The sequence below is a fragment of the Oreochromis aureus genome, linkage group 23 (assembly GCF_013358895.1).
Source record: "Oreochromis aureus strain Israel breed Guangdong linkage group 23, ZZ_aureus, whole genome shotgun sequence".
Taxonomy (NCBI): Eukaryota; Metazoa; Chordata; class Actinopteri; order Cichliformes; family Cichlidae; genus Oreochromis; species Oreochromis aureus.
This window is the reverse complement of record NC_052963.1, coordinates 4,430,655-4,446,953: the sequence shown is the minus strand read 5'-3', so window position 1 is coordinate 4,446,953 and position 16,299 is coordinate 4,430,655. Positions and strand designations below refer to the sequence as shown.

The 16,299-nt window shown below is 39.6% G+C and overlaps 2 protein-coding genes across 3 annotated transcripts in view; one reads left to right on the top strand and one right to left on the bottom strand.

The window, feature by feature from the left end:
* Nucleotides 1–7,833, bottom strand: gca (grancalcin). Its single transcript, XM_031729033.2, has 8 exons — nt 7,676–7,833; nt 6,894–7,103; nt 4,329–4,398; nt 3,005–3,048; nt 2,677–2,824; nt 1,847–1,960; nt 1,582–1,640; nt 1–834 (listed from the first exon to the last, which is right to left on the bottom strand). Exons 1-8 carry the CDS (start codon nt 7,697–7,699, stop codon nt 808–810), a joined length of 696 nt encoding a protein of 231 aa, XP_031584893.1. The 5' UTR covers nt 7,700–7,833; the 3' UTR covers nt 1–807.
* Nucleotides 7,834–8,549: 716 nt separating this feature from the next.
* Nucleotides 8,550–16,299, top strand: part of LOC116311823 (dipeptidyl peptidase 4-like) — a 24,241-nt gene continuing 16,491 nt past the window's right edge. Inside the window, exons 1-7 of one of the 2 annotated variants that reach the window (XM_039607285.1) lie at nt 8,550–8,619; nt 13,150–13,237; nt 13,764–13,859; nt 14,240–14,331; nt 14,475–14,549; nt 14,647–14,699; nt 14,832–14,904. In XM_039607285.1, the coding sequence (XP_039463219.1) occupies nt 8,614–8,619; nt 13,150–13,237; nt 13,764–13,859; nt 14,240–14,331; nt 14,475–14,549; nt 14,647–14,699; nt 14,832–14,904 (483 nt within the window). In that variant the 5' untranslated portion in view covers nt 8,550–8,613. Of the gene's footprint in view, nt 8,620–12,820; nt 13,051–13,149; nt 13,238–13,763; nt 13,860–14,239; nt 14,332–14,474; nt 14,550–14,646; nt 14,700–14,831; nt 14,905–16,299 lie in introns of those variants that run through there. The other variant, XM_031729034.2, reaches the window with a different exon arrangement.

Here is a 16,299-nt window from a genome sequence, read left to right as displayed (position 1 = left end):
TTTGCTTGGTAAATGAAATTTATATGCATCTGGTTTTGTAAATTGTATAAAACAGAGGTATACATCAGGTTGGGCAAATGAGAAAACAGCAGCTGACAAAATCCATTACTGTCAAACATTTAATGTAAAAAGCAAATGAACATGTTTTTTGTAACAGCAATCAATCGTGACTCGTGATGCACTTCCTGTTAGTCCTGCAAAAGGTGTTTGGAGCGTACATTCAGAAAGTCTAATGGCACATCAGAGCATCTTTGTATTCCATCTTTAGATGATTTAAGAGGATTTCCAAAATAGTAGCTTTATAAAATAACTTTTTAACAGCGATACGTTGTTAGCATATCTTACAATTTCTGTTAAAACAGGTGTTTGGTTATTGAATAAAATCTCTTGAAAATCAAAAATACATTTTTTATTTAGGATGAAGTCCAAATCCAAAAAAGTCTTTATGATGAAACTCTTTGAAGCCTCTACATGCAGATTTTATGAGATTACATTTTTTTTAGTAAACTTTAAGATTATAATATTTGTGCCCTTATTTTGAAAGACAAACATTTCTATTACAGGCTTTAAAATATTGCCCTTCAATGCTGATTTATAATTTGTGTGTACATCTTCAGCACACCCCTGTGTAAAATACACAATTAATGCATTATAGTGAGCATTACAAGCAGTGGGTGAATTTCCTGTTGCCGCACAGTCTTAAGTATACTGGCCTTCCCTTGCATTCCCGTGAGACAATAATCCAGAATTAGGTTCTGATTGGCACACAAACAGCTTGCCCTCATGGTTTGGGACAGACGACAGCACTTAGATGGCCATTGTGCACAGGATAAACTGTCAACAAGAGGGGGAAGAGTGGTAAATTTGGTCATCCACAGCAGCTCAACAGGAAATGCTTTTTAAAGCTAACGCGAGATGCTAGCAAACCCCCAACTGCTGCAGGATCCCACAGCTTGCAATCACGTCCTGGGCCCTCTGCACAGCACACCGTGCTTGCGTTTGTCATGCTGAGAACATTTCACACCGTGGGTGTACAGGTGTGCAAGGGCAAAACCTCTATGATAGTTTCTTGGAGCCCTGTCAGTGCAACGGAAAAGCTCCAGTGCGATAAAGGGTATAAGTGAGGAGGGGACTATCACTCTAGTTCTTAAGTTTTCTACATGTTGCTTGAAAGAAGTGCATATGAAAAAGCAAGTCAGATATACTGAGATCAGGTTTAAATTGATCTTTAACCTCGTAACTTTCTACTGTTAAGTTTACATTGTGCTGATGTAAGAATAGTGCACTAAACTCACACCCTCAACACAACCAATGCAAAATGTCTATAATGCTGTCCAAATCCTGCCTATTCATGTCTGCAAAGGGCTTAACTCGGACTGTGATATGGCCGTGACTGGTGATTAGGACAGGAAAATAAATAAATAAAATAAAATAAAATAAAATAGAGTAACACTGGAGAAATCTTTTTTTTTTCCTGCATGGGTAACACGGGTGTTTGGAACACCACAAACACAACAACCAGGGGATCTAAGCAGATTTGGGCAGAGCTAAATTGGAACACTGGACATATAAAATACTTACATCATCATATTGGAAGGTGACAGATCCCTGTTGCATGACATCTCTCCGCCTGAAGTTGTCTGTAAAAGGCAGAGTAAGATCAGGGTCACGATTTCAAAAAAAATCATTTCTTGCTGCTTCGTGAATCACACGTAAGGATGGAGCAAAGTGGAACGTCGCAGCACGCTACAGCGAACAGCAGGGGAATACAGGTGAAATGAAAGCTATGTCTGCGTTTGCAATGGCTGATCACTGAACATGTCAGACCTCGTCTGTCTTCTCATACCTGTGAGAGCTCGGAGTTTCACACAGCAGGCCACATAGTCATCGAAGAAGATCCTGCCCCCTTTGTTGTATCGCTTGAGAATAGCATTCAGGGCCTGTGGACTGATGCGGTAGCCTTTAAAAAAAAAGGGGGGGGGGGTACAATATCAGGCTCATCATTCCTGTCAATCTGCTGATCAAAAGTTGTGTCACTGTGAAATAATCTACTGGATCTGAAATCACAAGAACGCTCCTATGAGCAAAATAAAGCTCAATATTTTATTCTCTAATCACAGTGGAAACAAGTGCTTCACTGCTGTCTTTTGCAAGCAAGCTGCAAAGCACTTCATAGACAGATAGATAGATAGAGATAAATACATTTTTTTTACAATAATTGAAAGATTTAATAATGATAAAAACCAGTATCACCAGCATTTCGTGGTACTGTGTCTCAAGATCAAGGCCTGCCGTTATGGAATCGTCTGTTTATAGCATTAATCCGTGGCTTTATAAGTCATATTGCCTGTACTTTATTCTCTACAGTTTAAAAGCTTTATCCACTTTACATTCATAAATATGGCCAATTTAGAAATGCCAATTAACCTTAAATGCCTGTCTTTGCACTGTCCAAGGAAGTCGGAGTACCCAGATAAACCTACACTGGCACAGGGAGAACATGCAGACTCCAAGCAGAGAAGCCTGGAGGCTGGAGCCCAGTACCTTCTCACTGTGAGGGCCAAGTGGTAACTCCAGTAAAACCCAGTCACATATTATTAGGTCTAATTAAGTGTCACTAAATTAAAGATGATATTAACCATCAAGTATCTGATGCTGAAATGTTAGGACTCTTACCCATGGCGCTGATAGCCTGAGTCATCTCGTGAGGTTCTACAGTTCCACTCCGATCCTGGTCAAACATCATGAAGTTCTGCTTCCAGCCGTTGAGAGCTGAAAACAGCTCCTTAAACTCACTGAAACCCATCTTGCCCGTGAAGTCTCTCTGGTGACAGGTTGGTTAAGATTTAAGCGCAGATATGAGGACAGTAATTGCTGTAACAAAGCAAAGGTTGTGTCACGCCTGCTATATATCTGAGGAATTTGACCTGAAAAGTTTGATTAGGATATGACGAGCAGCATATTGTAGCTACTTAGACCAAAGATACTGTACAAAAAAGGATACATCTAGCATTGCAATCATGATCCTGCATGTGTCCAGGCTGAAGGCTGTAAAGATAATAGACATGTCAGAAATTACTTGAGGCAACATTTTTATTTTCATTTTAAAGATAACACAAGAGTACTGCCTGGTGGTTGAAAGCAGCTTTCAGAGCTAATACCATACTCAAAGCATCCCAAGATAACGTCTGGTTTTAGGAAGCTCCTAAAAGAAGTTCCATTTGACTCCAAATCTTATGACTCCTACAAGGTTTCTCAATAAAGCTCTAAACTAGTATTTGCTCCTGTGAAAAAGCTGGTGGTGATATAGATTACTTGTTAGCTCACAACAAAGACTGCTGCAGATAATTTACTTGCTGAATCACTGTTTTAAACCTGTTAACCAATCACTACAGATACAGTAGCTGTGTCCAAAATCACTCATCTGTTCAGTCATTCACTACCTTCTTTATAATAGACAGTCAACAGTCCAATGAGCAATAGACCAATGGCTATGAAGATCAAATGCAACATGCCATACTCCAAAAATGGCAGAACTGTACAGCTTCAGAATCTCCTAAGTCAAATATTAGAGCCAACAGAAGGTTTTCATAAACGTGACTTTTCTGTAAAGATGTATTTTTTACGACCAAACTTTCACATGTGCAGTTACATTCTTGCAACGTGTGTTAACCTCATCCTTCCTCTTAACTCTGCGGGGTGTTTCAATAACTGTTTGAGCCTTTCACTTCTCTCTTGGAGCTCAGCACTGTGTGGAACTACATGTATAAACATGTGAGAGCTGCCCTATTAGGGATAAGGGGGCGGGCCAGAGGACGGCTTTAGGAAGTTATTACTGTTGGTTAATCCAGCAGGTTTCATGATGTGAAGTAATCTCAGGAAAGTCGCTAACGTGTTTTTGTCCTTTTTGCTCATACTTATTGTGCACATGTGTCTGAATGTTTGGTTTTGTTGATTAATTTGATATGCCATCAACCTGCCAGGGAAAACCTGGCATATTAATTGCTAATTAAGTCACTGTCCCTTTTAAATACACATAAACATAGATGCTTATTAATGATATGCATTGAACAGTCCACAAACATTTTATAAAAGCCAAGCTGTAACAGTGAAAATTCCTCAGTTTCTCAATAAAAACTGCTCTCAGCAACAAATCTTTAAAGGGCCCACTTAGCTGCAACTTTTAGCTCAATATTGAAGATATAAACTGCCCTGCAAAATTAAAACAATTTTCAATTTTAAAAATTCGTTCAACTTTACTAAGCACTGTAAAACTGTTACAATTCAAGCATCGACCTCTTTAGTTAAAGAGAAAGCAGTAAACTTACGACTGTAGCTGCCAGTAAAACCAGCTTGAGTCAGACATCTCTGGAGTTCCTCTGCATCAATCTCGCCATCCTGTACAGAGCAGGAAGTCACATATTTTTTCACTTAAACTGTAAGAAGTGGTGCGGATGGTTCTGCATTAGGAATTGGATGGTTTCCTAATGTGACAAAGCCAAGGCCTACTACTTTCTTGTTAGTGATCATGATTGGATACAACTGGTAATTTCTCTTTCCTAACAGATTTATTTTAAAAAAGAATTTATTTGACCATTTTAAAAAAACTTTTTGGCAGTCCTTATTGGATTGGCCAATACTTAAAAGAATAGGAAAGTGCATGGAACTCAGTGAAGACCTAAGAAGAATTGCTGATTTACACAAGTTGGAAAGGTCTCTTGGACCTTTCCATTTCTAAACAGATACAGATTCCAGTATCTGCAATTCAAGTGATCCTGATCCTTCACCGCTGTTCCAAGGTCTGGACGACAAAACAAAGACTGCACTATTAGGCCACAATGACAAGAGATGCAAAGGTGAGACTTCAAACCTAAGAACACTATCAACTGTTAAGCATGATGGTTGTAGCATGATGCTCATTCTTTATGCTGTATACAGTGAGGAACATAAGTATTTGAACACCCTGCAATTTTGCAAGTTCTCCCTCTTAGAAATCATGGAGGGGTCTGAAATTCACATTGTAAGTGCATTCCCACTGTGAGAGACAGCATTTAAAAAAACAATTCAGGAAATCACATTGTATGATTTTTAAAGAATTTATTTGTATTGCACTGATGCACCTAAGTATTTGAACACCTGAGAAAATCAGTGTTCATATTTGGTACAGAAGCCTCTGTTTGCAATTACAGAGGTCAAACCTTTCCTGTAGTTCTTGACCAGGTTTGCACACACTGCAACAGGGATTTTGGCCCACTCCTCCACACAGATCTCCTCTAGATCTGTCAGCCCCACAAAATCATGGAGTGTTCAAATACTTATGTTCACTGTACATTGCACAAAGTGGATGGAATAATGAAGAAGGAGAGCTACCTCCAAATTCTTTAACATCACCTCAAATCAACAGCTTAACAGTTGAAACTTGGACACAATTAGGCGTTTCAACAGGACAATCATCCCTAACACACAACAAAATTGGCTCTGTAAGAGATAAAGCTGCCTAACATTGAGCTTCTGGAATGGCCTTCCCAAACACCCAAACTCAACACCATTGAAAATTTGAGGACTATACTTAAGACCCGAGCCTGTGGCAGGAAACCAACCAATTCAAATGAATGCTACCAATAGCTTTATTATTTTGTGTGTTTACTTCTATTTACTGAACTGCCAGCAGCTGTAACGGATGGAAGGTTTATAGACCAGTACGAACTTTACTGGCACTCACTCTTTAAACCTTGCAGCTTACATTAGCTTATAACAAACACTGACTGGGATACCAGAGAAGGACAGGCTGATACTAACAGATATTTTAACTAGAATTGCTTGAAGGAGTGAATGAGGTGACATGTAAGAGTTTACTCTCAGAATTATTAACTATCTGTGACTTATTTCTTCAACCACTTATGCAGGGTGGGTGGCATGGTGATGTAGAGGTTTGCACTGTCACCGCATAGCAAGACAGTTCAAACCATAACTGGGGCCTTTCTGTATAGTTTTCATGTTCTCTCTCTGCCTGTTTGGACACTTATTTAAACTTTAATAATTATCAAAACTTTACATTTGACCTCTGATATGCCTTAGCATCAAAAAGGTTGAAAATGGCATGTAGGCAGGTTAAGAGACTAATATTAGTCCTATATGATTCATTCTTACAGAGGGTCTTGTCTGTGTAGCAGAAAGTAAAGAAAGGAAGAAGATGTGACAGAGGGTAGTGAAAGTGAAGATGAAAAAAAAATGTTAAATTAAAATAATCCACCGTTAACCTTGATACTTTAAAACTCATTTAACCATGAGATTTTGGTAGACTATAGTATGCGACAAATATGAAAAATATGATGACCACAGATCAACAGATATCATAGACTGTTCGACCTGTCGGCCTCAGGCCGCCATGTCAAGTCTCTGAAGATGAGAACCAGTAGGTTCAAAAACCGTTTCTTCCCACAGGAAATAATACCCCAGAATAAAAACCACTAAACAAAAATAGTTTGAGTGCAATAACTGCAAACATCATTGTGCAAGTGCATGTACACTGTTGTTTTGTAATGTTTCCAATGCAGTTTTTTCTCGAAAACTGAACAACTTTCTGCTCTCGTCTCAGCAAGCCACAACTTCTCAGCTGAGCACACACACTATCAAGCAAAACTTTGTGCTCACACCGTTTTGAACTGGAGGCCAGCAGCCAAGATTTTATGCATTATCTATGCACTGATGACAGAGGGAACTTAAGTTAAGTCAGAGCTCCTTTACTGCTTGATCTCAGCTCCTGACAGCCACGACATCTTGAACATCTGCAGACAGAGCCTGCCTCATTTTTGACCAGAAATATGAAAATGAAATCAAAGCTGCAGGGAAAATGTGACTTTCTTAAAGACTCTGCATGCATCCAAACTCACCTGGCCTGCTATGGCTGTAAAGTATCCCCACATTGGGTCATTTGCAGCTGGAGGTTGGGCACCAAATGTTCCTGGATAGCTTCCATACGGTGCATATCCTCCTTGAGGTGGCCCACCTCCCATCGGACCCCCCATGTTCCCAGGCATGGGACCTCCCATGGGCCCTCCTGGCATTCCTTGTGGTGGCATGCCTGGCATTTGGCCCCCATACTGAGACAGAAAATAGAGAGCAGATTAGTACTGGTATGTAAAACACTGATCAGAGTGCTGATTTGTTTCATACCACAAAACAATTATAACCTGTTCCCCTGCATGTTTAATGTTCTAACAATGAGAAGGTGTCCGCTAAACAAAGTACTGTCAATACGCTACATTTTCAAATACTCTGCGATGCTTGTTTAGATACAGTGTACAGACATAAAGGAAGTCTTTAGCACAGATAATCGTACTTGCTGTAATTTCACAGGTTACTCTATGCCGAGCCTTTTTTCATATACACAGCTGACAGACTGAAGGCGAGCATTGAGGGATTTTTCATCCCGGAAGACATTTTTTCGGGGTATAAAAGTTCATTTACAATCAACAGTGGACGCCAATATAGCTCCTGAATTACGGTAGGTGAAAAGTCACCACATTAGTAATTACTACATGAGTACAGGAACAAATGCAGCACCTCTACAGTCACAACTTAACGAAAAATATTTAAGAGCCTCCAGCAACAGCTAACCCTCCTGCTAAAAACTGTAGCTCGTTTAACAGTGTTTAGTACACAGTTTACTCACTCCGCCGTATCCTGGATAAGCCATTTGGTGAAAAGGAAAGACCCCTGACAAGTTTAATACCTCTAAAATGTTAGTGTGATTTGATACGAGCTACTCTGTAACAACGCTGTAACTTCCGAAGAGCAGTGCATCACATCCGAGCTGCCGAGTTGTCGGAAGTGCCTTGACAGATAGTGCAATTAGCCAATGACAGAAGAGCACAGGGGATTTTTAAAAGGACCGCCAAAATGCTCTTAGCTTTGCTGTCCTGCAATGTTGTCATTCACCACTAGGTTGTGCTGTGGAAACCTTGGTTCTGCTCGTGTAATCAAGAAGCGCTTTACACTATTTATTTACATAATTTCAAGAATTTAAAGGTCTTTAAATAAAAATGAAACGCATAAAATTACAAGTAAGAAAAATCCACATTAAGATACATTTAAATTAAGTTTATTTATTTATTCTTAATTGTCTGCTGATCCAGCATAAATAACCTGCCAAATCATTTATGTATAGCTACCTGCTCTCGCGATCCCTTTTGAGTAAAGGAGTCAAAAGTAGCTTTACCTAAAACGCTATCTCAAGAATATGTATAATCTAATCAAGACAGGAAGCTGAAAATATCAACAAGTAGAAGATGAAAATTCACATCTGTAAAAGTGAGCAGCCTTCACTGCATTTCATTCTTCAGTAAAACTTCAGTAAAAGTAATTCAAATGAAAAGCAAAATATCTGAGGCTGCTAGAGAACTGTGAGAGCAAAAGACAGTGCAAAAGACATTACTTCCTCTACTTTACCTCCATGGCTTAGTGTGGAGTGGTATCTTAACAGAACCAACATCTGGGGTGGGAGGTCCCACTTTATCATAACAGGGAAATACCAACACTCAGAGCCAAACACCGAAATCAGTGAGTGTCTGAGAGTGCTGTAGGTTCTCGAGGACACACACACTGGCTGCTATGAAGGTAAATATGCTGTGATAAAATCTAGATGCACGGATTTGAAAGAATAATGTCACTCTGTCTACACACACACACACACACACACACACACACACACACACACACCTAGCATAAAAACTAAGGGAATTTGTGTTTGGTCACTTACTTCTTTGTTGTAGCAACGTTTCTTAGCAATAAATTTATTACTGTTGGAATTCCTGCCATACTTGTGAGGAAAATGCATTTGTGGGTTGTGCCCATGAAAAACTTAGCCAACCCTCTCTGCAGTGTTTCCAAATTCTAACAATCAGGTGCCTGACTGTCAGAATCTGGAATCATGGAGCCTCCTACAGCGATCAGTTTCTGTCTGCTCCAAGAAGGCCACATCAGCTCAACGGCTCCAGACTATTTATCTCAATTTCTCTTTAAAAAATACTGCTCCTCGCTGTCTTCAATCACAAGCTCAGAACCAAATGATCACTCTTTTGTTAGGTCTTTCTGTGGAAACTCTTACTGATACTTTTTTTTTGTTTTCTTTCATTATATTTTATTGGGTCTTAACTTGGTTTTATGCTATTATTAACTGTATTTTAATTTTTAGTTATATTTTAGTGTGATTATCCAAATATAGTTCAAATAAAGAAACATGGCAGTGGATAAAACTGTAACACTGGTGCTTCAAACTGCACGATCCATCCGTCATTTCATAATGTTGTGTTGTGTTCAGTTATTCATGTGAATATAGTTCCTCAAGTTTTTTTTGAACTATTTTACCACAAAGTGACATTCTGCAACAATTCATTGTAAAATTACATCACTTCCTTTGGTCCAAATGAACATGACAATAAGTACACTGGAGAGACCTTTCTGACTGACGTTTCTCTAACTTTGCTTTTTGCCAGTGTCATTGTCACTACTGGTGCCTAAAGCCCATTTAGGTTCAGAGGTAGTCCAGCGTTTCCAGTACAGCACATCAATAAATACTGGTACTAGAAGGTTTGCTGCATCTCACTGCACTGTCTTAAGAGTGTACATAGGCTGGGGCAGGCATCAACTCAACACCAGGACCAGTATTTTTTCCTTTGTGTGAGGAAGAACGAGAGTAGCACTACCAGAGTCCTACAAAATGACCTCCATTAGGCTACCTGTGCATGTTTCTGACTAAACTGTCAGGGTGATACTCATTGATGAGCTCATTGATGCTCTAAACCAGGGGTGTCCAACCCCAGGGCTCTAGTGCCGGTGTCCTGCAGGTTTTAGATATCAACCTGGGTCAACACACCTGAATCAAATGATTAGTTCATCACCAGGCCTCGGGAGAACTTCAAGACATGTCGAGGAGGTAATTTAGCCATTTAAATCAGCTGTGTTGGATCAAGGACACATCTAAAACCTGCAGGACATCGGGCCTCAAGCCCTGGAGTTCCCTCATCCCTGTTCTAACCCAGAAATGCCCAGATATTGCTAGCAGTGCATACAAGTACATTGGAGGATGTGGCCAACGGCTCCCTACACTACACTACTAACTCACATGTATGTTAAAGATTTTCATTTTGTATAGTTCACTCACCAAGATCCACTGTTTGATTTATCTGATTTACCTTTGATTTATTTTTTGTTTGGTTCCATTTCTTTGAGCAGTACATATATATTGTGCATATGTAATAGTAAATACAATTAGTTACAGGACTTACAGCAGTAAAACATTTATATGATCTATCAGTTTATCAGTACCCAGTCTTTTATCCATATATAGTGTTTATAGCTTCAAACCGAAATACAAATTGGTATTGCAAAACAACATTAGTAATTATAGTGCACCGTCTGAAGTATCTGTGTGTGAGTGGTGGAAATAGTTTTGAAATGAGCTGATACATTAAATTGATATGTCAGTGCTATGAGGATGTGTACAAAATGTTCACTGGCTCATTTCCAACAGCGGTGATTTCCTCACAGTTCCTCCAAACAACTCCTAAATTTCAAGGCTATTCAACCTGAAGCCAAGAATTTGTTGAAGTCAAGACCCAGCTTCTCACTTTATCTCTGAGACGGCACACTTTTATTAGAAGGATGGTTACAGTCAAGCACAATAACCCTCCAAAGAAATGTCTCATCCACTGTATAACAAATTTTTCCTTAACACAGTGCAGAGTTGAAAGAGAGTTGAAAAAATAATCTGACTGGGTGACAGTGTTTATCTTACGTTAAAGACTTCCTGTTTTCTCTGTTTTTATTCACTTTTCTTTAAACTGAAACATGGTCATTATGTTAAGACATTGCAATATTTGGTAAATGGTAAATGGACTGATTCTTATATAGCGCTTTTCTACTCTCCCGGAGTACTCAAAGCGCTCTATACAACGCTTATTAACGCAATATTTCCATGTATCAAAATCCTGCATTAGATTATAAATCCACCAGTACACAACTGTACATAGATTCAGATGACCAGCGGTTCAAACTTTGCTCTATATCTGTCTTGTTTTCTTTCCTCACTCTCTGCCTTCATACGTCAAAGCTATATCTGTCCAATAAGACCAAATGCGTATAAAGTGACACCTATAAACGATTTTAGTCAGGCTGAGTGTCAGCTAAATGGAGGCATCTGTGAAGTAACACTCTTCAAACAAGCCATGCTGCATTAGGGAAGACATCCACTGTCTATTTGTTTGCTGAGGATGTCCGGTATGAGGGAAATAAGTGCAGAATATGATGTCTATTCCTCATAAAGGCACAGCTTTTTTATTTGTTAAGCCTTTAATGGGCTCTTAGCATTTTCAGACTGGTCAGTGTCATGTGCAAAGAGAAAGACTTGCACAGTCAGTGGACAAAATGTCTAAAAAAACCTAAACTTGTATTTCTGAGAGTCACACTGACTGAAAACACACACACACACACACACACACACACACACACACACACACACACACACACATATATATATATATATGTATACATATGTATATACACATATATATATATGTGTGTATATATATAAAGAGAGAGAGAGTGTTATTTGTAATTTGTACAGCTGTTAGACAAATACATCTGAGCAGAGAATGTAAAATCACTTTCTTTATAACTTTTCCATTCCTCCCTATTTATTGCATTGCATAGGGGGACTCTTACCATGCACTACAGAAGGGACTACTATATGGTGCATGCATCTAAGACATAATTTTGACAGTCATGTAAAGTGGTGGACAGCATATGCAGTGCAATATGTGAGCTGACAAAAAGTTATTCCTTGTCATACAGGATGGTGGTTCAATATGAATAGCTTGTGTTTGTTTGACTTTTATGAATGAACTCTCAGGACATTATAATGACACTGCATATAAAATACTACAAATCAGCTTGACTGAGTTAGCCACAATAGCAACATAGCCAGTGATAGCAATGGTGGCTATCTGGCTATCAAAGCCAGTGAAATAGTTTTAATAGATTTTGACATGTAATAAGGATGCTCTGTTTTTCTGACAAGTACATTTTGGTTTAAGCTTCTTTTTTTTTAAATAGTCTTTACAGTATTAAATCGTGTTTCATAACACAATTGCAGGAATTAATATATATTGGGTGCTATATGATCATCTTTTGTAGTTTATAATATATGAAAATAATCAGTTTTCTTTAACCTCCTAAGACCCGAACTCTTTCATGCCATGCATTTTTAATTTCTCTTTGCTATTTGGGCTGATTGGGACCTGATGAAGGTATAAGATATGAGGACATTCGTTTTAAATTTCGATAGAACAGTGGCAGTATACTGTCCTCGTAAGTGGATTTTGGGCCCTATAGAGCAAAATTTTGTATTTTGGTCTAGACAACCCAAAATGTGATGTCCACATATGTGAGGCCAGGTACTGGGAGGTAAAATGACGTTATTTAGTATTTATTTCTACACTCTGTTCAGTCATAGTTGGAAACCATTAATCCGTTTTTTCATTTTTTCCTGGCAGATTTCCCTGTCTAACAAGGATATTTTTCTCTTTCTGTATGAGCAGGAAAATAACTAATTAAACAAGACCTTAATTTTGTCATTTCAGGCAATTGCAAAACAGACTAACAGACTAAACTGCTAATTGCAGCCTTGAACAAAACAAAGGGTGTTTACAGACACAAGAAATGTTCTTATATTTAAGTGAAATGGCATTTTGCTCCACATGCTGAATGAGAGGAAAAGCTGGAAATCTTCTGAATAGCGGACAAATTGGGGAACAGCTTGATAAACAGCACATACTTCCTCAAAACTGTTGTGCATCATAAAACCTGACGAACTTTACTCCGCTGGACATTTTCTGTCCCACCTTTGAAACTTGGGCTGAGATAATATTTAACAACAAACCAAGTGTGCCACATAACTTTGTTGCTCTCTGCGCATGTGGCACTGGATCGATGAAGTTGTGATTTGGAGCGATATCGGTTGTATACTTGACTTTACGGCCAGAAACAATGGTTGGTGGTGGTTTGTTAATACTCACACGTCGTTGTTATGCGTATGGAATGCTTTACACGGAACTTTTTGCACTTTCTGACTTTTGTCCCTTCGAACAGGTTTCCATTGCCAAGGTGCTCCTCGGAATTTTTGGGGCAGCTGTGGTCGTCGTTTTGATAGCGGTCCCCACGGCTATATTTCTTAATGGTGAGTCTTTGCTATTAAATGCTTCACACACTGGCATCATCTCTGCTTCACCGTAACACATTTGTCAGAAAGTATTTTACGCGCGCGTCATTGCGCGTTGTTTGGACCGTTGTCACATAACACTTCTCTAAAAACACTGAAAGAAAACATCAGCTCATCAGGAGTCACGTTGCCATCTAAGAAACGACCAAAGTGACATTTATAAGTGTGATTAAAGTCTTAATGACGTTTCTCTGATACCCCATATGCATACCTTTAAATCCAAACTCATTCAGCACACACTATGACAATTTTGATTATTATTACACATTAACGTAAGTGACATCCCACTTGCCGTTATCAGTTACAGCCTCTACAGCTCTTAGCTTCTCTTATTGCTGGTCATCATAATGTGTGTGTGTGTGTGTGTGTGTGTGTGTGTGTGTGTGTGTGTGTGTCGGGGGGGGGAGAGAGAGAGAGATTATATCTGTAACATGTGATCTTCAAGTCCTTGGCAGCTCCTAACTTTTCCAAACACGTGTTTCAGAAAAGAACGACGAGGCGAGCATTAGATCTTTCACCCTTGAGGACGTCTTCAACAGCTCACTGAAACCCAAGTCCTACAACATGAGGTGGATTTCTGGTGGGTGATGTATAAAAAAAATAAAATAAAAGTGTGGGGCATGATGACACTGAGTTAAAGTTCATTTCCATAAAGTAGTAGCAGCAGTTTTTTCAATTTAACAATCATGAGAAAACTTTGGTCCATATTGAGATTGTGATCTATATGACTGTGTCAACTGCCTTTTATCACAGTAATCAGTTGTTCAACTTCATAAATCTGCCATAGTACCTAATAAAAGATCATTAAAAAAAAAAAACCTCTGAAAAAAAAACTGACACCAGACAGAATACAGAAATTAAACATGTTATCATTTAGTAACTCTCTTCTTTAACACACATTCTCCCTTGTACGTAGAATATTCATGGGTGTACTTTCATCTTTCCCATCTTCCACCATAGATCATGAATATCTGCATACGTCAGAAGGCTCAGTGCTCCTCTATGATGTCGCCACAGACAAGATATCAGACTTCTTGAGCAAAGACAGATTTGTAAGACATCCTCCTCATGTGCCTCCATAGCCTTCTTTTATAGCTTATAGCACACAGCTTCCATACAGATGTTGTGTTGTTTGTATGCAAGACTTTGAGGGGGTGTCTATGAAACTCTTACAATCTCTCTGTTCAACAAACAGATGGACAAAAATGCCTATGATTACCAGCTATCTGCTGACCGCCGATACGTTGCATTCATGAGCAACTACTCCAAGGTAAAGTACCTTTATTCACATCTGATTCATTTCTAAACTGATTTATATTCAAAGTTTTTAAGTGATAAACTATCTTACTTTGTTTTTGTCCCATTAGCTGTGGAGACATTCATTTACAGCTTCATATTCACTTTATGACCGGGAGTCAGAGTGAGTAACTTTTTTTTTCAACTACAAAGAAGGTTTTGGCTTCCTTTATTTAAATATATATTTATATCACCAATATAATTCACAACTCCAGCTACAGGCACCTCGTAAAATTTATGCTTAAATCTGTTTCAGCACATTTATCACACCCTCTGACATTCCTGATAAAGTCCAGTACTTTGCCTGGGCCCCTGAAGGGAACAAACTGGTAAGTTCAGGGAAAGACAGGTGATTGCAGGCTTAATTTTGAATGACACTTCTGTTTTGAAGTGGGTGAAAGATTATCATGTACAACCTTTTCCAAGTCCTCCCATCCATCCATTTTGGGCTCTCGTTTCACCACAATAGACTCGTGCAGCATCTGCATCACTGGCCCCAATCTGCCTGTCAGTCTCCCACTCCCCGAGAACAAGCCCAGAGATACTTAAAATCCTCTATGTGGTGGGTCAGGGATGTCTTTTCTGGTTGAAGACCATGGCGTCAGACTCGGAGGTGCTGATTCTCATTCCTGCCGCTTCACACTTGGCTGTGAACCACTGTAGTGTGAGGTGGAGGACACCACCCAATGAAGCCACATCATCTGCAAAAAGCAGAGTTGAAATTCTGAAGGCAATAAAGTAAAAGCTTTCCACCTCTTGGCTCAGCCTAGATATTCTGCCCATAACCGACTGTGGCTCAAGGGATTGGGAAGCTCATCTGTAACTGGAAGGTTGCCGGTTCGATCCCCCTGCTCTCTCTGTCCTGGTTTTTGTGTCCTTGGGCAAGACACTTTACCCTACCGCCTACTGGTGTTGGCCAGAGGGGCCGATGGCGCGATATGGCAGCCTCGCTTCTGTCTGTCTGCCCCAGGGCAGCTGTGGTTACAACTGTAGCTTGCCTCCACCAGTGTGTGAATGAATAGTGGAATTGTAAAGCGTTTTGGGTGTCTAGAAAAGCGCTATATAAATGCAATCCATTATTATTATAAAAATTACAAACAGAATCGGTGACAAAGGGAAGTTCTGGCAGAGTCCAACATCCACTGGAAACGAGTTAATGCCAGAGACCAAGCTCTCACCACGGACCAAATGGCTTGTAGCAAAGGGTTAGGTCATCATTATCATCAGTTGATGTCAACAGCACCCCACCTGCGCTATACACCATGTGAGTAGAGCACTGCTTTCCCCTCCTGAGTCGCCTGACAGTTTGCCAGAATTGCTTTGTGGCAGACCAAAAGTCTTTTTCCATGGCCTTACCAAACTTCTCCCACACTGGAGTTTTTGCTTCAGCCACTGCCCAAGTTCCATTCTGCTTGGCCTGCTGATATCCATCAGCTGCCTCCCACAGGCTAGCCAAACCAGATAGGAGTCCTTTGTTAGCTTGATGGCTCCCTTCACCTCCAGTGTCCACCTTCAAGTTTGGGGTTTACCACCATGACAAGCACCAACCAACTTGCAACCACTTTTTGTCACCCTCAGCGGTGCAGAACAATACAAATTTCTGTCCTAATGACGACACACATACAATTTTTGCTTTAAAATTTAGGTATGAACACAAAGATGACCATGATGAGATGTTAATTATCGACAAACTGGTTTGCACAGAAGTCAAATAACAGAACATT

Bases quoted from the DNA above. Each gene is read 5' to 3' on its own strand.
- gca (XM_031729033.2), bottom strand. From the start codon at position 7,699: ATGGCTTATCCAGGATACGGCGGA. The intron at 1,961-2,676 runs GTAAGAGTCCTA...TTTTTTTTAAAG, and splicing joins TCAGGCTATCAGCGCCATGG to GCTACCGCATCAGTCCACAG. The intron at 1,641-1,846 runs GTATGAGAAGAC...TGCCTTTTACAG, and splicing joins GAAACTCCGAGCTCTCACAG to ACAACTTCAGGCGGAGAGAT.